This window comes from Taeniopygia guttata, chromosome 2 (genome assembly GCF_048771995.1).
Source record: "Taeniopygia guttata chromosome 2, bTaeGut7.mat, whole genome shotgun sequence".
NCBI lineage: Eukaryota > Metazoa > Chordata > Aves > Passeriformes > Estrildidae > Taeniopygia > Taeniopygia guttata.
This window is the reverse complement of record NC_133026.1, coordinates 603990-626287: the sequence shown is the minus strand read 5'-3', so window position 1 is coordinate 626287 and position 22298 is coordinate 603990. Positions and strand designations below refer to the sequence as shown.

At 70.0% G+C, this 22298-nt stretch overlaps 2 protein-coding genes and 2 non-coding genes across 4 annotated transcripts in view; all 4 read right to left on the bottom strand.

The window, feature by feature from the left end:
- Positions 1–757: 757 nt before the first annotated feature.
- On the bottom strand, positions 758–11700 carry TBRG4 (transforming growth factor beta regulator 4). Its single transcript, XM_041714198.2, has 11 exons — positions 11610–11700; positions 9588–10078; positions 7864–8178; positions 6314–6485; positions 5740–5897; positions 5044–5154; positions 4336–4480; positions 2991–3248; positions 1928–2039; positions 1638–1752; positions 758–1076 (listed from the first exon to the last, which is right to left on the bottom strand). Exons 2-11 carry the CDS (start codon positions 10047–10049, stop codon positions 963–965), a joined length of 1962 nt encoding a protein of 653 aa, XP_041570132.2. The 5' UTR covers positions 10050–10078; positions 11610–11700; the 3' UTR covers positions 758–962.
- LOC115494156 (small nucleolar RNA SNORA5) lies at positions 2395–2524 on the bottom strand. The gene has a single exon (XR_003959158.2). It is a non-coding gene; the product is annotated as a small nucleolar RNA SNORA5 (small nucleolar RNA).
- LOC115494155 (small nucleolar RNA SNORA5) lies at positions 4172–4304 on the bottom strand. The gene has a single exon (XR_003959157.4). It is a non-coding gene; the product is annotated as a small nucleolar RNA SNORA5 (small nucleolar RNA).
- A 520-nt stretch (positions 11701–12220) lies between the features above and the next one.
- The window catches only part of LOC115494108 (SCO-spondin-like), a 34401-nt gene continuing 24323 nt past the window's right edge, over positions 12221–22298 (bottom strand). The window contains 19 exon segments of the mRNA XM_072925189.1: positions 12221–12320; positions 13241–13391; positions 13473–13603; positions 13686–13746; positions 13834–13929; positions 14017–14342; positions 14861–15159; positions 15584–15725; positions 15801–15914; positions 15994–16158; positions 16284–16333; positions 16408–16563; positions 16744–17032; positions 17101–17232; positions 17304–17349; positions 17351–17472; positions 18329–18526; positions 19429–20356; positions 21176–21338. Of these exon segments, the coding sequence (XP_072781290.1) occupies positions 12298–12320; positions 13241–13391; positions 13473–13603; positions 13686–13746; positions 13834–13929; positions 14017–14342; positions 14861–15159; positions 15584–15725; positions 15801–15914; positions 15994–16158; positions 16284–16333; positions 16408–16563; positions 16744–17032; positions 17101–17232; positions 17304–17349; positions 17351–17472; positions 18329–18526; positions 19429–20356; positions 21176–21338 (3592 nt within the window). The 3' untranslated portion in view covers positions 12221–12297.

The window sequence follows — 22298 nt, the reverse complement described above, 5'->3', positions numbered from 1 at the left end:
ATGTGTCTCCAATGCCACCCACCCCCACTGTCCCCAAAGTCCCCTATGACACCCATCCCTAATGTCATGTCCCCAATGCCACCTGTCCCCAGTGTCACCCATCCCCACTGTCCCCAAAGTCTCCTATGACACCCATCCCTGATGTCATGTCCCAAATGCCACCCGTCCCCAAACCTGTTACCCATCCCCAGCGTCACCCATCCCCAGTGTCCCCAAAGTCCCCAATGCCACCCATCCCCGATGTCATGTCCCAAATGCCACCTGTCCCCAATGCCACCCATCCCCAGTGTCACCCATCCCCAGTGTCACCCATCCCCAGTGCCACCCATCCCCACTGTCCCTAAAGTCCCCTATGACATCCCCGATGTCATGTCTCCAATGCCACCCGTCCCCAATGCCACCCGTCCACAGTGTCACCCATCCCCACTGTCCCCAAAGCCCCCTATGCCACCCATCCCCAATGGCATGTCCCAAATGCCACCCGTCCCCAATGCCACCCATGCCCATTGTCACCCGTCCCCATTGTCACCCATCCCCAGCGTCACCCATCCTCACTGTCCCCAAAGTCCCCAATGCCACCCATCCCTGATGTCATGTCCCCAATGCCACCTGTCCCCATTGTCACCCATCCCCATTGTCACCCATGCCCATTGTCACCCATCCCCAGCGTCACCCATCCCCAGTGTCACCCATCCCCACTGTCCCCAAAGTCCCCAATGCCACCTGTCCCCAATGCCACCCATGCCCATTGCCACCGTCCCTGTACAGTTCAGGTTTTATTTGAGCCGTTGGTGACACGAGCAGCAGCGCTGGCGCCACGTGGGGACACGGGGACCGCGCTGTGGGGACATGTCCCACCCGGGCACGGTGACACGGTGACGTGCCCACCTGGGCTCAGCCGCTGTGCCACCTCGGCACGGTGCCCTGCTGGCCCTGGCACAGGGACAAGGCCACACGGGTGCTTAGGTGGCCGTGTCCCCGGCGGTGTCACTGGCCAGGACCTTGGCCACCTTGTCCCTGAGGTAGGCCACGCGCTGCCGCTCCAGCTTCAGCTCCAGGAACTCGTGGTGTGGCACCTGCAGGGGACAGGGGGGTGACAGCTGTGTCCCCTCCAGTGGCACCCCCAGGAGGCTCCCAGCACCACCCTGGGGTGCCACCACCCACCCAGTGTGGCAGTGGCACTGCCAGGGCAGCGCTGACAATGACCCCGGAGGTGACACGTGGCTGTCCCACTCCCCCCGGGCTATAATTACCCACAGGGGTTAATCCTGGATGACCCCACAGGATCAGCTGTGTCACCTCCCTGTCACCCCTGTCCCCCCCACCGCTGGCAGGTGGCCCGGGGGGATCACGGTGGCTCATCCCCAGCTCAGGCTGGGGTCGGTGTCCCCATCCCGGCAGAGCCAGCTGTGCCCAGGTGTGCCCAGGTGTGCCAGGGGGACACTGGCACAGGGACCGTCCCAGGGGTGGGCACGGCTGAGGCCACACCCGAGTCCCGGGGGAGGCTCAGGTGGCGTTTGGGGGATGTTTCTGGGGACGTTTCTCCCGGGCAGGGTTCTGGTGCCACGGGAGGTGCCAGCGGGCGCTGGCGGTGCCCGGGGCGGTGCCCGGGGCGGTGCCCGGTGCCCGGGGCTCACCTCGGCCAGCAGGAAGCCGGCGGCTCGCAGGTGCCTTCGGGCCAGGGAGCCCCGGCCCAGCAGCTCCCGGCCCGGAGAGCTGAAGTGCGGCAGCTCCCAGCGCAGCACGGCCACCCTGGGGACAGGGAGGGGACAGGGAGGGGACAGGGAGGGGACAGGGACTGAGCGCGGCCACCCCGAGCCCGTCCCCATGTCCCCTTTTCCCCCACCGACCCTTCCTATTCCCCCTCCCCACCCCCTCCCTGCTCCCTCCTCTTCCTCCCCTCCTGTCCCCCGCTGTCCCCTCCCACCTCCTGGCCCCCGGTGGCAGCGCCTTTGTCCCCTCGGAGTGGGACAAGTGGGGGGCAGCGAAGTCCCTCACGGGCAGAGGTTTGTTGTCGCTGTCCAGCACCGCCTCGGCATCTGCAGGGACACGGGGACAGTGTGGGGAGCGCTGCTCCATCCTTCCCAACAGGACAGAGGCACCCCGGGCCACCCAGGGGACCCTGACCCCAGCCCGAGGGGACAGGAGCACCCAGGGGCTGTCCTGGCCCCAGCCCGAGGGGACAGGAGCACCCAGGGCCACCCAGGGGCTCTCTGACCCCAGCCCGAGGGGACAGGAGCACCCAGGGGCCCCCTGACCCCCACCCGAGGGGACAGGAGCACCCAGGGGCTCTCTGAGCCCAGCCTGAGGGGACAGGAGCACCCAGGGGCTGTCCTGACCCCCACCCGAGGGGACAGGAGCACCCAGGGCCACCCAGGGGCTCCCTGACCCCACCCGTGTCCGTGGGGACCCACTGCCCGGCCCCACGGCAGGGACAGGGACACGGGAGACACGGAGCTTGCTGTGGCAGCCGGTGGCCGGTCCCCGACACTGGGGGACAGGGACCGAATTTGACTGGGCTGCAGGAGGGTGGCACAGGAGTGGCAGGGCCAGGAGGGCTGGGGGTGACAGGGAAAGGTGACAGGGGCTGCGAGGTGACACGGGAAGGTAACGGGGTGACAGGCCAGGGGTGCCCAGGGTGGGTGGCAGGCCTGGGGGTGACACTGGAAGGTGCCCGGGGTGGCACTGGAAGGTGCCCAGAGTGGGTGGCACGTCCAGGGTGGCACAGGAAGGTGCCCAGGTGGGTGTCAGGCCCGGGGGGTGACACTGTAAGGTGCCCAGGGTGGGTGGCAGGCCCAGGGTGGCACTGGAAGGTGCCCAGGGTGTCACAGGAAGGTGCCCAGGGTGACACTGTAAGGTGCCCAGGGTGGGTGGCAGGCCCAGGGTGACACTGTAAGGTGCCCGGGGGTGGCACTGGAAGGTGCCCGGGGTGACACTGTAAGGTCCCCAGGTGGGTGGCAGGCCCGGGGGTGGCAGCAGGTGGCACTCACCGATGTCCCAGCCGTACACCGTGCTCACGTTGTAGCGGACGAGGTCGGGGCCCCCCAGTGCCCCCGGCAGCGCCTCCCGCAGCCCCCGCTGCAGGGGGGTGGCCTTGTCCCTGTCCCTGTCCCTGTCCCTGTCGCCGTGCCCCCCCAGCGCCTCGGGGGGCAGGAAGGGCCCCTCGTAGCCCGGCGCCTCCAGCCTGGCCGTGGCGTTGATGTGCAGCAGCTTCAGCCACGAGCTCTGCGCCCGCGGGGAGCTGTCACCTGCAGGACGGGGGGGATGTGCTTGGGTGGCACCAGGGTGGCACCAGGGTGGCACCAGGGACACGGGAACGGCCCCAGAGGTGCCAGGGGCTGCTCAGGTGGGATTTGGGGAATATTCCCCACGGAAGGGGCTGTGCTGGATGTGTCCCCAGGGGCTGAGCCAGCTGGGGCCGGGCTCTGATGGCACCAAGGGCCAGGGGAACGGCCCCAGGAGGTGCCAGGGGTGGGTGGGATTTGGGGAATATCCCCCACGGAAAGGGCTGTGCAGCCCCAGGCTGAAAGTGGCACAGGGTTCGTGTCCCCAGGGGCTGCTCAGGTGGGATTTGGGGAATATTCCCCACGGAAAGGGCTGTGCAGCCCCAGGCTGGAAGTGGCACAGGGGCTGAGCCAGCTGGGGCTGGGCTCTGATGGCACCAAGGGCCAGGGGAACGGCCCCAGGAGGTGCCAGGGGTGGGTGGGATTTGGGGAATATTTCCCACGGAAGGGGCTGTGCAGCCCCAGGGTGGAAGTGGCACATGGCACAGGGGCCGTGTCCCCAGGGGCTGCTCGGGTGGGATTTGGGGAATGTTCCCCACGGAATGGGACACCAGGCTGGATGTGGCACATGGCACAGGGTTCGTGTCCCCAGGGGCTGCTCGGGTGGGATTTGGGGAATATTCCCCACAGAAAGGGCTGTGCAGCCCCAGGGTGGAAGTGGCACAGGGGCCGTGTCCCCAGGGGCTGCTCAGGTGGGATTTGGGGACTATCCCCCACGGAAAGGGCCGTGCAGCCCCGCTGGGTGTGTCCCCAGGGGCCGCTCGGGTGGGATTTGGGGAATATCCCCCCACGGAAAGGGCCGTGCAGCCCCTCTGGGTGCAGCACCCGTGGGACACTTTGCACCCCCAGGTGAACCCCAGCCCCCCAGCCCCAGGCATTCCCAAATCCCGTGTCTCCAGTGGGATTTGCCCCCCGGCCCCACGGGAGGGGACCCAGGGCTCGTGCCCACGGAGGTCACTGTGGCAGCCGGTGGCCGGTCCCCGCCGTGGGGGCACAGGGACCGAATTTGACTGGGCTGCGGCCCCCGTGGGGCAGTGCCCGCCGGGCTCACCTCGCAGGCGCTCCTGGAACTCGGGGGACAGCAGCTGGCACAGGTGGGGCGCCCGGGAACGCTGCAGGACGCACAGGGACCACACCACGTCCGTCAGCAGGTGCACGTCCAGCTGCTGCTCCTGCCCCTGCAGCCGCTCCTGGATCTGCGTGGGCACAGGCGGGGCTGGCACGGCACGGCACGGCACGGCACGGCACGGCACGGCACGGCCGCCCAGGTGTGCCCCTGTCCCTCTGTGGGGCTGCAGGGGCCACTCCCAGGTGATCCCGGGGCCACCCCACTGCTCCTGCCCCAGGGGAGTGTGCCAGGGAGAGGTGACAGCTCTGGGGTCACCTGCAGGGCTTGAACGGGGGAGCTGGGAGGGATTTGGGACACCTGGAGTGCCAGGACAGGGGACAGCGGGGACTTTGGGGAAGGAATCCAGCTGTGGGGGTCTCTGGGGTGAAGGAATCCAGCTGTGGGGGTCTCTGGGGTGAAGGAATCCGGCTGTGGGGGGTCTCTGGGGTGAAGGAATCCGGCTGTGGGGGGTCTCTGGGGTGAAGGAATCCGGCTGTGGGGGTCTCTGGGGTGAAGGAATCCAGCTGTGGGGGTCTCTGGGGTGAAGGAATCCAGCTGTGGGGGTCTCTGGGGTGAAGGAATCCAGCTGTGGGGGTCTCTGGGGTCCCTCCCCACCCAGGCACGGGGAATTCCAGGGTGCAGGGACGTCACCATGGAGAAGAACTCCTCGCTGCAGCCGGGCTGGAAGTTGAGGCGGGCGAAGGACACGAGGACCCCGCAGAGCTGGGGGAGGGACAGGTTCTGCGTGTTGTCCAGGCAGTACTGTGGGGAAAACGGGAATGTGGGGCTGGCCAAATAGGGACAGGTTGGACACATCAGCCACAGACACCTCCCCAGTGGGGAGAGCAGAGTGGGGGATCCTGGGGCTCCCTCCAGGTGCGAGGGCAGGCTCTGAACACCCCAGCGTGGGTGGGTTCATCAGGGGGATGAACCTGCAAGGAACTGGGACAGAAGGGAGAAAAGCAGAAGGAAAAGGTTGGAAACAGCAGCAGGAACCGTGCTGGGTGGGACACCAGGGTGAGGGATTCCTGGGATCTTCTCCAGCTACAAGAGCAGGCCTGGAATGTCTCAGTCTGGATGGAGACGGGCAGAGAGGGGGACTGGGACAGAACTGGGCCAGAACTGGGCCAGAACCAGCACCAGCAGTGACAGCTGGAGGGTCTGGATGGAGCCAAATGCAGCAGGAAATGATCCCTGATTCCCACTGGGAATGGGGACAGGGAGGGCCCTCAGTGCCACCTGCTCCCAGGTGACAACAGCACCTGCTCTGCCCGGTTCGTGCTGGGAAAGGTGACAAACCCCGCCCAGGTGAGTGTCCCCTGCCTCCCCCGTGTCCCCAGGCCTCACCTGAGCGATGGCCTCGGCCAGGGGCCGGCTGAGCCAGCGCAGGCTGGCGAAGGAGCGGGCACAGCGCAGCACCTGGGCCGGGCTCAGGCTGCCCAGGTGAGGCTGCAGCTCCAGGGCCAGGCGGTGCAGCACCTGCGGCTGCTGGAAGCTCAGCTTACCTGCGCCAAGGGGGGACAGCTCAGCACAGGGGGCTGCCACACCTCTGTCCCGTGCCCCCCGCACCACGGGTGACAGCTGGGGACGGTCACCTGGAGAGGAGAGGCTCCAGGGACACCTCAGAGCCCTCCCAGCGCCTGAAGGGGCTGCAGGTGAGCTGGGGAGGGACTGGGGACACCCATGGGAGCTCCCAGGGATTTGGGACACCTAGAATGGACTCCTGGCTGTCCCTGTTCCACACCTGGAGCACGGGGCTGACCTGCAATGCCCCCTGCTCCCACCCAGGGCTGGGACAACCCCCGGGGAACAGCCGGGAGGGGCAAGGCTGGGAGCCCAGAGCTGACCTGGCCCCGCACCCACTGCCAGCCCAGCACAGTGACAGGGAAGCAGGTTGTCCCCAGCCCTGCAGGGCACTCACTGAAGGCGAAGAGCAGGTCGGTGAGCACGGGCAGGGGCAGCTCGGCGGGTTTCTGCAGCAGGTGGTAGGACAGGGCCCGCAGCAGCGGCACGCAGCGGCGCTGCTGCAGCGCCAGAGCCAGCGCCACGCGGCGCAGCTCGTCGGGGTCAAACTGCTCCGCCAGCTCCAGCGCCTGGCACAGACAGGTGAGAGGGGACAGGTGAGACAGGGACAGAACTGCTCTGCCAGCTCCAGAGCCTGGGACGGACAGGTGAGAGGGGACAGGTGAGACAGGGACACAGGGACAGGGACAGAACTGCTCTGCCAGCTCCAGAGCCTGGGACAGACAGGTGAGAGGGGACAGGTGAGACAGGGACAGGGACAGAACTGCTCCGCCAGCTCCAGGGGCTGGCAGGGACAGGTGAGAGGGGACAGGTGAGACAGGAGAGGTGAGACAGGGACACAGGGACAGGGACAGAACTGCTCTGCCAGCTCCAGGGCCTAGAACAGACAGGTGAGATGGGACAGGTGAGACAGGAGAGGTGAGACAGGGACATGGAAACAGAGATAGAACTGCTCCGCCAGCTCCAGAGCCTGGGACAGACAGGGACAGGTGAGACAGGGACAGGGACATGGAAACAGGGACAGAACTGCTCCGCCAGCTCCAGAGCCTGGGACAGACAGGTGAGAAGGGACAGGTGAGATGGGACAGGTGAGACAGGGACACAGGGACAGAACTGCTCCGCCAGCTCCAGCGCCTGGCAGGGACAGGTGAGATGGGACAGGTGAGACACGGACACAGGGACAGAACTGCTCTGCTGGCTCCAGGGCCTGGCATGGATAGGGACAGGTGAGACAGGGACACAGGGACAGGGACAGAACTGCTTGGCCAGCTCCAGAGCCTGGCACAGGTACAGGGACAGGTGAGACAGGGACAGGGACATGGAAACAGGGACAGAACTGCTCTGCCAGCTCCAGCGCCTGGGACAGACAGGGACAGATGAGAGGGGACAGGTGAGACAGGGACATGGAAACAGGGATAGAACTGCTCCGCCAGCTCCAGGGCCTGGGACAGACAGGTGAGATGGGACAGGTGAGAGAGGAGAGGTGAGACAGGGACACAGGGACAGGGACAGAACTGCTCTGCTGGCTCCAGGGGCTGGCACAGGTACAGGGACAGGTGAGACAGGGACACAGGGACAGGGACACAGGGGAGAGGGACACAGGGGACAGGGACACAGGGCAGACACAGACAGAGACACAGGGAAGGGACACAACTGCTTGTCCAGCTCCAGAGTCTGGCACAGGTACAGGGACAGGTGAGGCAGGGACAGAACTGCTTGTCCGGCTGCAGGGCCTGGCAGGGATAAGGACAGGTGAGACAGAGCACAGGGACACAGCGACAGGGGAGACCGGGACGGGGACAAAACTTCTCGGCCACCCCCAGTGGCTGTCAGGGACAGGACAGGGGACACAGGGACAGGGGACACAGGTGACAGGTGGTGCAGGTGACCCCGGGAGGGACTGCTGCCCCCAGCATGCCACCCCCACGTGCAGGTGCCGGGTCCCACCTTGTCCTCCAGGCGCTCCATCAGGGCGGGGGACAGGTGTCCCACCCTGGCCATGAGCGTCACCACGGCGCGGGGGGCGTCCAGCTCGGTCCAGCGCAGCTCCAGCTTGCGCAGCACCTCGGGCAGCAGCGCGCTGTCGGGGCCCTGCGGCGCCAGCTGCTCTGCCAGCTGCACCAGCTGCCGCAGGGGCAGGCGCCGCAGCCGCCACAGCACCTCCTGCTCCACCGAGCGCAGCGGCCGCCCGCCCCGCGCCAGCCCCAGCGCCGGCAGGCTGCGCAGGAGCTGCAGCAGCGGCGCGTTCCACACCTGTGACAGCTGTGGGGACACGGGGACAGAGACAGGTGTGACATGGGGACACCAGCCCCAGCGCCGGCAGGCTGCGCAGGAGCTGCAGCAGCGGCGCGTTCCACACCTGCGACAGCTGCGGGGACACGGACAGGGACAGGGACAGGTGTGACATGGGGATACAGGCCCTGTTCCACACCTGCGACAGCTGCGGGGAGGGGACAGGTGTGACAGGGGGGTACAGGTGTGACATGGGCCACCAGCCCTGTTCCACACCTGAGAGATCTGCATGGGACAAGGACATGGGGACAGGTGTGACATGGGGACAGGCGTGACATGGGTCACCAGCCCTGTTCCACACCTGCGAGATCTGCAGAGGGATGGGGACATGGGGACAGAGACATGGGGACAGGTGTGACACAGGGACAGGTGTGACACGGGGACAGGTGTGACACAGGGACACCAGCCCTATTCCACCCCTGAGCCATCTACCACAGGGACATGCGTGTGGCAGATGTGGGATGGGGGCAGCCCGTGAGCATGTGGGGCACCTGTGCCACCTGCCAGTGCAGCCTGAAGCTGCTGGAGGGACCTGGGCACTGCCAGCCCGTGCCACCGGTGTGCCCTGAGCGCTCAGGTACAGAGCAGAGCGGAGCAGCACTGCAGCCCTGTCCCAGGAGCAGGGCCAGCTGTGTCCAGTGTGTCCCCAGCAGCCACTGCAGCCCTGTCCCCAGCACTCCCAGCCCTGTCCCCACAGTCCCCCAGCCCTGTCCCAGAACTCCCAGACCTGTCCCAGCACTCCCAGCCCTGTCCCCACAGTCCCCCAGCCGTGTCCCAGCACTCCCAGCCCTGTCCCCAGCACTCCCAGCTGTGTCCCCACAGTCCCCCAGCCGTGTCCCAGCACTCCCATCTCTGTCCCAACACTCCCAGCCGTGTCACACCCCCGTCCCCATCCCTGTCCCCATCCCTGTCCCACCCCCATTCCTGTCCCCATCCCCATCCCTGACCCTGCCCTGTCCCATCCCTGTTCCATCTCTGTCCCACCCCTGTCCCCATCCCCATCCCTGTCCCATCCCATCCCCACCCCTGTTCCCACCCCATCCCTGTCCCATCCCCATCCCTGTTCCCACCCCTGTCCCACCCCATCCCCAGCCCTGTCCCATCCCTGTTCCATCCCTGTCCCATCCCTGTCCCCATCCCTGTCCCATCCTTGTCCCACCCCTGTCCCCATCCCTGTCCCATCCCTGTCCCCACCCCCATCCCCATCCCTGTCCCCTCCCTGTCCCATCCCATCCCCATCCCTGTCCCACCCCCATCCCATCCTTGTCCCATCCCTTTCCCATCCCCATCCCCATCCCTGTCCCCATTCCTATCCCACCCCTGTCCCCACCCCATCCCCATCCCTGTCCCACCCCTGTCCCACCCCACCCCCGCCCCACCTGCACATCCAGTGCCTGCAGCAGCTGCTGGAATCGGGGGTCCCCGTGCAGGCCGGCGCAGTCCAGGCGCTGCAGGCGGGTGACACGGGCCAGGCGCCCGATGGCCAGCGCTGCCAGGTTGCTGCTGAGGGCGGCGCCCTGGCCCAGCTGCAGCAGCTCCTGCGGGCTGCCGGCGGCACGGATGCGCTCCCGCAGCCGCTGCTGCTCCGAGTCCTCCTCCTCGGCCCGTGCCCGCGGCCCCGTGGCCGGGCCGGTGCTCGGGATGGGCTGCTCCACCGGGCCGGTGCTCGGGATGGGCTGCTCCACCGGGCCGGTGCTCGGGACGGACCCCTGAGCTCGGCCGGTGCTCGGGATGGGCTGTTCGGCCGGGCCGGTGCTCGGGACGGACCCCTGAGCTCGGCCGGTGCTCGGGACAGTCCCCGGCAGCAGCCGGCGGCAGCGCCGCAGCAGATGTGCAGCCATGGCGGGGCTCAGCGCCGCATCCCGGGATGCTGCACAGGGCCGAGTGTTGGAACGGGCCCCAATGGCACCGGTACCAGCACCGGGACCTGCCCCGGTACCCACGGCCCTTCCCCGCCACCGCTTCTCCTCCCCCCTGTCCCACAGCCCCGATCCCAACGCCGGTCCTGGGCCCAACCCCGATCCCGCTCCGGATCCCAATCCCGATCCTGGTCCCGTTCCCATCCCCATTCCAATCCCTAATCCCCAATCCCAGTCCCATTCCCATCCCCGTTCCCGTTCCATTCCCCGTTCCCATCCCCATTCCAATCCCCAATCCCCGTCCCATTCCCCTCCCCGTTCCCGATCCCAATCCCCATTCCCATCCCCATTCCAATCACCAATCCCAGTCCCGTTCTCGTTCCCCACTCCCGTTCCCATTCTAAATCCCATTCCCATTCCAGATCCCGATCCCAATCCCATTCCCATCCTGATCCCGGTCCCGTTCTCATCCCCGCTCCCGTTCCCAATCCTGATCCCCGATCCCGTTGCTGTTCCCACCGCTGTCCCCATCCCCATTCCCATCCGTGATCCCGATCCCAATTCGCGTTCCAATCCCCGTCCCCGATCCCATTCCCAATCCCCGATCCCAATCCCTGTTCCCATTCCCATTCCTGTTCCCAGTCCCAATTCCAATTTCCGTCCCCATTCCCCTTCCTCTCCCCATTCCCAATCCCCGATCCCCATCCCCATTCCAATCCCCGTTCCCGTTCCCAATCCCATTCCCATTCAGGATCCTTTTCCTGTTCCTGATCCCCGTTCCCCAATCCCCGTTCCCATTCCCATTCCCGATTGCCATTCCCATTTTCATTCCTGTTCCCATTCCAATCCCCAATCCCATCCCCATTCCCGTTCCAATCCCATTCCAATCCCGTTCCCGTTCCCATTCCCGTTCCCCAATCCCATCCCCATTCCCGTTCCAATCCCATTCCAATCCCGTTCCCGTTCCCATTCCCGTTCCCCATTCCCAATCCCCATTCCCATTCCCGTTCCCATTCCAATCCCGTTCCCGTTCCCGTTCCCGTTCCCGTTCCCGTTCCCATTCCCATTCCCATTCCATTCCCGTTCCCGTTCCCATTCCCGTTCCCCATTCCCAATCCCTTTCCCATTCCCGTTCCCGTTCCCCAATCCCATTCCCGTTCCCGTTCCCATTCCCAATCCCGTTCCCGTTCCCGTTCCCCATTCCCAATCCCATTCCCGTTCCCGTTCCCGTTCCCATTCCAATCCCATTCCCATTCCCGTTCCCGTTCCCGTTCCCGTTCCCCATTCCCAATCCCATTCCCGTTCCCGTTCCCGTTCCCGTTCCCATTCCAATCCCGTTCCCGTTCCCCATTCCCAATCCCCATTCCCGTTCCCGTTCCCATTCAAATTCCCGTTCCCATTCCCAATCCCCATTCCCAATCCCATTCCATTCCCATTCCGTTCCCGTTCCCATTCCCATTCCAATCCCATTCCAATCCCCAATCCCATTCCCATTCCCGTTCCCGTTCCCCATTCCCGTTCCCGTTCCCGTTCCTCTCTGACCTCTCCCGCCCCGGCCCCGCGCACGGGCCGCCGCCGAGGCGCGCAGTTCTGACGTCACCGAGACGCGCCCGTTCGCTATTGGCCGCTCGGTTACGTCATTAGCCGGCGCGGCGGCGCCTTTGCCGTGACGCGAGCGCGGCCTCCACCGGCGCGGGGCGCCCCGGGGTGTCCCCAAAGTGTCCCCAAAGTGTCCCCAAAGTGTGCCCAAAGTGTACCCAAAGTGTGCCCAGGGTGTCCCCAAAGTGTCCCCAAAGTGTCCCCAAAGTGTGCCCAAAGTGTCCCCAAAGTGTCCCCAAAGTGTGCCCAGGGTGTCCCCGAGTGTCCCCAGGGTGTCCCAGGGTGTCCCCAAAGTGTGCCCAGGGTGTCCCCGAGTGTCCCCAAAATGTGCCCAGGGTGTCCCCGAGTGTCCCCAAACTGTCCCCAAAGTGTGCCCAGGGTGACCCCGAGTGTCCCCCGAGTGTCCCCAGGGTGTCCCCAGGGTGTCCCCGGGTGTCCCCCAGTTCATCCCAGTGTCCCCCAGTTCATCCCAGTGTCCCCCAGTGCCCCCCCGGCTCGCAGGGTGCCCCCCGGCTGAGGCTATCGCTCAATGACGAGTTATTGATTATCGGACTCCATGGATTTATTGGGATCGATGAGGATCGATGCCGGCGCTGGGGGGGGGGGGGGGGGGCGGTGTCCGGGGGTCTCCTCAGCGCCGGTTGAAGTCTCCGCCTGCGGGACGGGGGGTCCGGGTCACCCCGGGGTGCGCCGGCTGCTCCCCGGGACAGGATCCCTCATCCGCAGCGCTCCGAGCGGGCGGGGGCCGCGCGTCCCCGCCGGAGCCCGCCGGGACCCCCGAGCCCCGCCGGGACCCCCGAGCCCCGCCGGGACCCTCCGAGCCCCGACAGGACCCTCCGAGCCCCGGCAGGACCCCCCGAGCCCGGCGGGACCCTCCGAGCCCCGGCAGGACCCCCCGAGCCCCGGCGGGATCCCCCCTGCTCTCCCCATTCCCCCGAACCCCGACAGGACCCTCCGAGCCCCGACAGGACCCCCGAGCCCGGTGGGACCCTCCGAGCCCCGACAGGACCCCCGAGCCCGGTGGGACCCTCCGAGACCCGACAGGACCCCCCGAGCCCGGTGGGACCCTCCGAGCCCCGGCGGGATCCCCCCGTTCCCCCCGAGCCCCGGCGGGATCCCCTCCGCTCTCCCCATTCCCCCGAACCCCGGCAGGACCCCCCGAGCCCCGAGCCCCGGCGGGACCCCCCCGCTCCCCCCGAACCCCGAGCCCCCCCGTTCCCCCCGAGCCCCGAGCCCCGACAGAACCCCCCGAGCCCCGGAGGGACCCCCCGAGCCCCCTACTCCCCTCGCTCCCCCCAGCCCCGACAGAACCCCCCGAGCCCCGGAGGGACACCCCGAACCCCCCGTTCCCCCCGTTCCCCCGAGCCCCGGCGGGACCCCCCGAGCCCCCCGTTTCCCCCCCAGCCCGGCCCCGCACCCCGGTGGGACCCCCCCGCTCCCCCCGTTCCCCCGAACCCCGGCGGGACCCCCCGCTCTCCCCGCTCCCCCAAACCCCGGCAGGACCCCCCAAGCCTCGCCGGGACCCCCCGAGCCCCCCGTTCCCCCGTTCCCCCCGTTCCCCCGTTCCCCCGCACCCCGGCAGCGCTCGCAGCGGCACTCGGCGATGCGCGGCAGCAGCGCGGGGCGGGCGCGGCCGCGGGGACACGGCAGCAGCAGAGCCCGCACGGGCCGCGCGGGGTCCAGCCGGTAACTGCAGCACTCGCACAGCGACCGCACGTACGGCTCCTGCGGGCGGCGGTCACGGTGGGACCGGCCCCGGTGCGGGGGCAGCCCCGGGACCCCCGCCCCGCGCCCCCGGCCCGGTACCTGCGCGCTGACGGCGGTGCGGGAGCGGCACAGCCCCGCGCAGTAGGACACCCGCACGCCCCGCAGCACACACGCGCCCTTGGCGATGCTCCGGAGCGCCGTGAGCAGCCGGCACGGCCCGGGGGGCTCCTCTGCACCGGGAGGGCAGCCCGGTGTGAGCGGGGGGGGCCGCCGGGGCCGCCCCGACCCTCCCCGGGGCTGCGGGGGTCTCACCTGGCCACTCGTCCCGGCACACGGGGCAGCAGCTCCCGGGCTCCCGCACCGGCTCCGCGCCCTGCGGGGACCCCCGGGCTCAGCTCCGCGCCCTCCGGGACCCCCCCGCGCCCCCCGAGCGCCCCCGGAGCCCCCCGGAGCCCCCCACCTCCGGGCAGCTGAGTGCGGGGCAGGAGGTGGCGCAGGTGACGCGTCCCTCGGAGCAGCGACACGTCCCGCACGGCTCCCGCCACTCGCTGCCGGCCTGCGGGGGGGTGGGGACCCCAAATATTGCTCAGGGACCCCCGAGACGGCACCGGGACCCCCGGCCCGCGCCCCCCGCCCCGCTCACCGCTCGCAGCGCCCCGCGGTGCCGGCAGCCGCAGCCCCCCGCGCTCACGCACTGCCCGGAGCCGTTCCGGTACCGGCCCGGGGCGCAGCCGCAGCGCGGGGGCGGAGAGGGGGTCCCGAGAGTCGCGGGGGTGCCGAGGGTCGTGGGGGCCGCGGGGATCCCGGGGGGGCCGGAGCCGTCCGGAGTTACGGGGGTCCCGAGGGTCGCGGGGGTCCCCCCGCACGTCCCGGGGGGCTCCGCCAGGTCCTGGCAGCTGCGCTCGCAGGCGGGACCGGGGTCCAGCCAAACCTCGCCCGGGGGGCAGCTTGGGGCCACCGGGAATCCCGCTGGGAACGGCACCGGGAATGGCACCGGGAGCGGCACCGGGACCGCCCTGATCCCCGGCCCTCCGTCCACCCCCTCCCTCCCTTCCTCGGTACTTCCACCTCCCTTCCTTCCCCCGTCCCTCCATTCTCCTCTCCCGTTCCCCTCTCCCGTTCCCCTCTCCCGTTCCCCGTCCCTCCGTTCCCCTCTCCCGTTCCCCTCTCCCGTTCCCCGTCCCTCCGTTCCCCTCTCCCGTTCCCCTCTCCCGTTCCCCTCTCCCGTTCCCCTCTCCCGTTCCCCGTCCCTCCGTTCCCCTCTCCCGTTCCCCTCTCCCGTTCCCCTCTCCCGTTCCCCGTCCCTCCGTTCCCCTCTCCCGTTCCCCTCTCCCGTTCCCCGTCCCTCCGTTCCCCTCTCCCGTTCCTCTCTCCCGTTCCCCTCTCCCGTTCCCCGTCCCTCCATTCCCCTCTCCCGTTCCCCTCTCCCGTTCCCCGTGCCCTCCCCGTTCCCTCCCTCCCGCCGCTCCCGGTGTCCCCGTTCTCACCGGGGCACGCGTGGGGGTTACACGCCGCCGTCTCCTCCGCGGGGCTGTCCCCGCACGACGGCCCCGCCCCGGGGCCCTCCCGGCACTGCCGCTGCCGCCTCCGGGTGCCGCCGCCGCAGCTGCGGGAGCAGCGGGACCAGGGGGACCACGGGGACACGGCGGGGGACACGGGGGACACGGGGGACACGGGGGACACGGGGGACACGGAGGACCGGGGGGACACGGGGGTGGCGGCCGTGGCGGGCCCCGGAGAGGGACACGCCGTCGCTGGGCACGTCAGGGTCCCGTTCTCGCAGGTGCTGCACCGGGGGTGACACGCGTGTCACCGTCACCGCGCGTGGGGTCCCGCCGTGTGGCACCGCCACGGTGCCCGTCCCGCCAGCGCGGTGCCCGTCCCACCGTGTCCCCCGCGCCCGTCCCAGTGTCACTGTGCCCGTCCCACTGTCACTGTGCCCGTCCCACCCTGTCCCCGTGCCCATCCCAGTGTCACTCTGTCTGTCCCACTGTCCCCGTGCCCGTCCCACTGTCACTGTGCCCGTCCCACCCTGTCCCCCGTGCCAGTCCCACCCTGTCCCCGTGCCCGTCCCACTGTCCCCGTGCCTGTCCCACCCTGTCCCCGTTCCCGCGCCCATCCCGCTGCCACCACCGTGTCTGCCCACGCCCCTGTCCCCGCGCCGTCCCCGTGTCCCGGTGCCCACGCGTGGTGCCCCCCGTGCCACCCACCAGCTGTGACAGCCGATCTGGGTGCGGCTCCCGGGGGCCACCTCGGGGGTCCCGGTGTCCCCGCCGGGGGTCCCGCAGCGGCAGCGGCTCAGGGGGACGCAGCGCCCGTCCTGCAGCAGCTGCCCGGGGGGGCAGCGGCACCCTGGGGGCACGGGGGGCTCCGTGGGTGCTCGGGCACCGTGGGGCCGCCCGGGGGTCCCGGGGGTCGCGGCCGTACCTGGCTGGCACGGTCCCTGCAGGCACAGCACCGGTGCCCAGGTGTCCGCGCAGGTCCGGGGGCAGTGCCCGGCGCAGGGGCTGCGGGTCCGGCCCCCTCCGCCGCAACCGGGGTCTGGGGGGGGGCACCGGAGCCCTGAGCACCCCGGGGTGCGCTCCGGGGCGGCGGGGAGGGGGCGGCCGCGCGGGGTTACCGGGGCAGGCGATGGACGCGCAGCTCTCGCTCTGGGTGCGGACCCCCGCGCACGCCCGCCCGGGGGTCTCGGGGCTCCGGGGGTGCCGGTGGCGCAGGCGGGACCCCCCCGCACAGGGCTCTCCGCAGGGTCCCCAAGGTCCCCAGGGCCCCCAGTCACACGGCTCTGGGGGGGCACGGGGGTCACCGGGACCCTCAGGACCCCCCATCACCCCCCGACCCTTCCCCACTGCCCCGTGTGACCCCTCTGCCCCCCCCAGGACCCCCCAGACCCCCTCGGGCCCCCCATACCGGCCGCACACGGGGTGTCCCAGCACTGGGGTCCCTCGGGGGTGCAGGTGCTGCGGGGGGGACACACGCGGTGGGTGGGGGGCTCTCAGACCACCCCCCCCAGCCCCCCAGCCCCCCAACTCACCACTGGCGGCAGGGCCCGGGGCTCCAGCGCTCGCCCAGCGCCCGCTCGCCCCCCGCCCAGGGGCACAGGGGGGGGCACGGCGTCTCCTCGCAGCGCCGAGCCTGTTCCTGGGGGGCCCCGCAGGGTCCCCCCCCACCCTCGGCGGGGATGGGGGTCCTGGGGGGCGATGGGGGGGGTCACACGGGGCGTGGGGTGTGACACCCGCAGCCCCCGCGGTGTCACGTCGCCCCCGTGGGTTTCGTGTCCCCCCATAGGTGCCGTGTGCCCCCCAGGGCCGGGACCCCCCAGCAGACCCCTCCCAAGCCCCCCCCACCCCCCGGTGTCCCCCCCGCTCACCGGTAGCGCTCCTGCCGCCCCCCCCCGCAGGTGACACCGCAGGGTCCCCACCGGCTCCAGCGGCTCCAGGCGCAGGGCGCGGGCCCGGGGGGGGTCCCGGGGGGGGTCCCGGGGGGGGTCCCGGGTGGGGGGCAGCCCCCCGGCACGCAGCGCAGCCGCCCCCCCGCGCAGGTGCAGTTCCGGCAGCCCCGGGGGTGGCCGCCCCCCCCCGGCACCCAAAGGTGCCCCTCCGCGTCGCGGCACTCGCAGAGCGCGGGGGGGACGCAGCCCCCGTCCTGCTCCAGGGTCCCTGGGGACACAGCGAGGGTCAGGGGGTGTGGGGGTCCCGGGGGGCTCGGGGGGGGGCGGGGGGCTCACCGGGGGGGCAGCGGCAGCCGGGCTCGCAGGGAGCCCCCCCCGAGCAGGACACCCCCTCCTGCAGGTCCCGGCAGCTCCGCGGGCACCGGGTGGCACAGGGGGACACCGTCTGCCCGGGGGGGCACCGCGGGCCTGGGGGGGGCACCGTCAGCGCCCCGAGACCCCCACGGACCCCCCCGAGCCCCCCCCCCGCACCCCCGTACCGCAGGGCCGGGCGTTGCAGACCCGCAGCTCGTGCCCCCCCCCCGGGGCAGGGCCGCCCCCCGTTTTTTGGGGGGGGTCGGGAGCAGGAGCGGCTGCGCACGGAGCGGCCCCCCCCGCACGGGGCGTCACAGCGCGACCACGGACCCCACGGGGACCACGCGCCGTCCACTGCGGGGGACAGGGGGGACACCGGGAACACGGGGTTCGCTCGGGGACCCCCGAGACCCCCACCCACAGCCCCCCTGAACCGCACAGACAGCCCCCCCGAGACCCCCGGTTCTCACAGACCCCCCGGGACCCCCGAGCCCCCCACTTCCCACAGACCCCCCGAGCCCCCCGGTTCCCACAACCCCCCGAGACCCCCGAGCCCCCCGAGCCCCCCGAGCCCCCCGGTTCTCACAGACCCCCCGAGACCCCCGAGCCCCCCGATTCCCACAGCCCCCCGAGACCCCCCAGCCCCACGGTTCTCACAGCCCTCCCCGAGACCACCGAGATCCCCGAGCCCCCCGGTTCTCACAGACCCCCCGAGCCCCCCGAGCCCCCCGAGCCCCCCGAGCCCCCCGGTTCTCACAGCCCCCCCTAACCCCCAGTTCTCACAGCCCCCCCCGAGACCCCCGAGCCCCCCGGTTCTCACAGCCCCCCCGAGCCCCCCGGTTCTCACAGACCCCCCGAGCCCCCCGAAATCCCCCGCTTCCAACAGCCCCCCCGAGACCCCCGAGACCCCGAGCCCCCCGGTTCCCACAGCCCCCCCAGCCCCCCGAGCCCCCCGATTCTCACAGCCCCCCCAGCCCCCCGAGCCCCCCAGAGACCCCGATCCCCCTTTAGCCCCCCCTCTCCAAAGCCCCCAGGGGTCCCCACGCCCCCCCGGTCTCCACAAGCCCCCGATCCCACCACAGCCCCTCTGAGCCCCCCCAACATCCCCCCCGTCCCCACCTCCCCCGACCACCCCAAACCCCCAACAGAGCCCCCTCACGGCCCCCACACCCCCTCAGCCCCCCCAGCCCCCCGATATCGCCCCCCGCACCCCGACACGCCGTCACCCCGCAGGGCCGCCGCTGCTCGTGGCCCCCCAGGATTTGGGGGCACCAGGGCTCCCCCGGGCCCGGGGGCACGAAGGCGCGGAGCCGCCGCTGCCGCCCCCCCCCGCAGGGCCGCGAGCACGACCCCCAGGGACCCCAGGGGCTCCAGCGGCACGGGCAGGGGGGCGTCACGCAGGGGGGGGCTGCGGGGAGACCCCCGAGTCAGCGGCACCCCACGGCACCCCAAAACCCGCACAGGGGGGCAGAGACCCCACAGCACCCCCGAACCCGCACAGGGGGGGCACAGACCCCACGGAACCCCCCAGAACCCCCCACAGTGGGGCAGAGACCCCGCGGGACCCCCTAGAACCCCCCACAGTGGGGCACAGACCCCGCGGGACCCCCCAGAACCCGCACAGGGGGGCACAGACCCCACAACACCCCAGAACCCGCCCAGAGGGGCACAGACGGGCACAGACCCTGCGGGACCCCCCAGAACCCCAAATCCCCCATACCCCGGCAGTGGGGCAGGGTGCAGGGGTGACCCCAAACCCCCCAAACCCCAAATCCCCCATACCCTGACAGTGGGGCACGTTGCAGGGGTGACCCCAAACCCCAAACCCCATACGCCGGCAGTGGGGCACGGACCCTGCGGGACCCCCCAAACCCCAAATCCCCCATACCCTGGCAGTGGGGCAGGGATCACCCCAAACCCCAAATCCCATACCCTGGCAGTGGGGCAGGTTGCAGGGGTGACCCCAAACCCCCCAAACCCCAAATCCCCCATACCCCGGCAGTGGGGCAGGTTGCAGGGGTGACCCCAAACCCCAAACCCCATACCCTGGCAGTGGGGCACGTTGCAGGGCCGCCGCTCGGTGCCGCCCCCCGCCCCACACGCTCCCCACGGGCAGTCCCGGCGGCGGTCGCGGCTCGCGGGGCTCCCGGGGCCGGTGCAGGTCCGGCTGCAGGGTCCCCACGGGCCCCACGGACCCCACAGACCCCACAGGGATCCCCCGGGCTCCTCCTCGGGCCCTGCGGGAAGGGTCCGGTCAGTGCGGGGGAGGGGCAGAGCGGGGGGCGGCACAGGGGGGGGGGGGACCCTCACCTGGGGCTGTGGGGCCGAGATCGGCTGTGGGGCCAAGATCCGATATGGGGCTGAGATCTGTTATGGGGCCGAGATCCAATATGGGGTCAAGATCCGATATGGGGCTGAGATCCGATATAGGGCCAAGATCGGGTGTGGGGCCGAGATCCGATATGGGGCTGAAATCCGGTGTGGGGCTGAGATCTATTATGGGGCCGAGATCCGATATAGGGCCAAGATCTGTTATGGGGCTGAGATCTGTTATGGGGCTGAGATCCGATATGGGGCTGAAATCCATTATGGGGCTGAAATCTGTTATGGGGCTGGGCTCTGATATGGGACCGAGATACGCTGTGGGGCCGGGCTCCGATATAGGGCTGAAATCTGTTATGGGGCCGGGTTCCAATTTGGGGCCGGGCTCTGATATGGGGCTGAAATCCGTTATGGGGCCGGACTCGGCTGTGGGGCTCAGATCCGCTGTGGGGCCGGGCTCCGATATAGGACCGGGCTCCATTATGGGGCCGGGCTCCATTATGGGGCTCAGATCTGCTGTGGGGCCGGGCTCGGCTGTGGGGCCGGGCTCCGATATGGGGCCGGGCTCCGTTATGGGTCCGAGTTCCGTTATGGGGCCGGGCTCCAATATGGGGCTGAAATCCGTTATGGGGCCGGGTTCCACTGTGGGGCTCAGATCCGCTATGGGTCCGAGTTCCGTTATGGGGCCGGGTTCCGTTATGGGGCTCAGATCCGCTGTGGGGCACAAAGCAGCCGTGAGCCCCGGGCCCGCCGGCACCCCCCGGTCCGTGGGGCTGCGGCCCCGCTGTGGGGCGGGGCTGTGGGGCGGGACCCACCGGCGCACGGGGGGCTCGGGCAGGTCGGTGCCGCCGGGGGGGTCCCGGTGCAGGGGGAGCCCCCGGGGGGGGCACAGCGCAGGCGGCCCCACAGGCAGGAGCTGGGGGGAGAGGGACAGTTGGGGGGCAATCAGGGGGGCAGTTGGGGGGCAGGGGGGTAATTGGGGGGCAGAGGGGCAATTGGGGGGCAGAGGGACAGTCGGGGGGCAGAGGGGCACTCGGGGGGGCAGAGGGGTAATTGGGGGGGCAGTTGGGGGCAGGGGGGTAATTGGGGGGGCAGTTGGGGGGCAGGGGGGCAGTGAGGGGGGCAGAGGGGCAGTTGGGGGGGCAGAGGGACAATCAGGGGGGCACTCGGGGGGCGAAGGGCTGTGGGGCACCGCGGGGGGGGTCCCGGGGGTCCCCTCCTCACCAGCGGGTGCACCCCAGGGTCAGGGTCGCACCCGGCGGCAGCTCCACGATCGGGGGGTCCCCGGCGGGGCTCTCGGGGGGCTCCGGGCCGGGGGCGGTCCCGTGGGGGGTCCCGGGGGGGTCCCGGGCGCGCCCCCCCGCAGCAGCGCGGCGGGCACCGAGCACGGGCACTGCTGGGGCTGAGCCGGGGGTGGGGGGCGCCCGGGGGCACCCACGCACCCCACCCCGACACCCCCCCACTGCTCCGTCCCGAGGGGCGCCCCCAGAAGCGCCCTGGGGACCCCCCGACCGCCCCAGGGGTCCCTCAGCCCCCCCGTGACTCCCCCACCCAGGGACCCCCCCCCCACCCACAGGACACCCCCACAAACCGCGAACCCCACCCCGCGACCCCCACCCACTCCAGGGGCACGCGTGGATTTGGGGGCGCCGCACTAATCCCCAATTCCCCCCCCCCGCCCATATCCCAGTCCCACCCGGGATTCGGGGAGCACCCATGGGTGCGGGGGGCTCACCTGCAGGCAGGAGCGGCGGTGCAGGAGGGTCCCGGGGGGGCAGTGACACCCCTCCTGGCACCCCCCCGCGCACCCCACGGCCCCCCCGAGGTGGGCGCAGCTCCGGGGACACCCCGAGTCCCCCCCGCACTCCCGGAAGGTCCGGCCCGGGGGCAGCCGGCCTCTGCACCCCAAAAACCGCTCAGGGCGGGGGGCGCCCGGCCCGCGACCCCAAAAACCCCAAACAGCCCCCAAAAACCCCAAACAGCCCCAAAAACCCCAAACAGCCCCAAACAGCCCCAAAAACCCCAAAAACCCCAAACAGCCCCAAAAACCCCAAACAGCCCCAAAAACCACAAACAGCCCCAAAAACCCCAAACAGCCCCAAACCGCCCCAAAAACCCCAAACAGCCCCAAAAACCCCAAAACCCCCAAACAGCCCCAAAAACCCCAAACAGCCCCAAAAACCACAAACAGCCCCAAAAACCACAAACAGCCCCAAAAACCCCAAAAACCCCAAACAGCCCCAAACAGCCCCAAACAGTCCCAAAAACCCCAAACAGCCCCAAACAGCCCCAAACAACCCCAAAAACCCCAAACAGCCCCAAAAACCCCAAACAGCCCCAAACAGCCCCAAAAACCCCAAACAGCCCCGAGCACCGCGGGGAGCCCGGCCCGTGCCCGCCAAAAACCCCAAAAACCCCAAACAGCCCCAAAAACCCCCAAACAGCCCCGAGCACCGCGGGGAGCCCGGCCCGCGACCCCCAAAAACCCCAAACAACCCCAAAACCCCCAAACAGCCCCAAACAGCCCCAAAAACCCCAAACAGCCCCAAAACCCCCAAACAGCCCCAAAAACCCTAAAAACCCCCAAACAGCCACAAAAACCCCAAACAGCCCCAAAAACCCCAAACAGTCCCAAAAACCCCAAACAGCCCCAAAATCCCCAAAAACCCCAAACAGCCCCAAAACCCCAAACAGCCCCAAACAGCCCCAAAAACCCCAAACAGCCCCAAAAACCCCAAAGAGCCCCAAACAGCCCCAAAACCCCCAAAGAACCCCAAACAGCCCCAAACAGCCCCAAAAACCCCAAACAGCCCCAAAAACCCCAAAAACCGCAAACAGCCCCAAAAACCCCAAATAGC

Coding starts and splice junctions, on each gene's coding strand:
- TBRG4 (XM_041714198.2), bottom strand. CDS start 10,049: ATGGCTGCACATCTGCTGCGGCGCTGCCGCCGGCTGCTGCCGGGGACT. Junction 5,155..5,739: donor TGGCCGAGGCCATCGCTCAG/GTGAGGCCTGGG, acceptor TTTTCCCCACAG/TACTGCCTGGACAACACGCA. Junction 3,249..4,335: donor GTTCCAGGAGCGCCTGCGAG/GTGAGCCCGGCG, acceptor CCCGTCCTGCAG/GTGACAGCTCCCCGCGGGCG.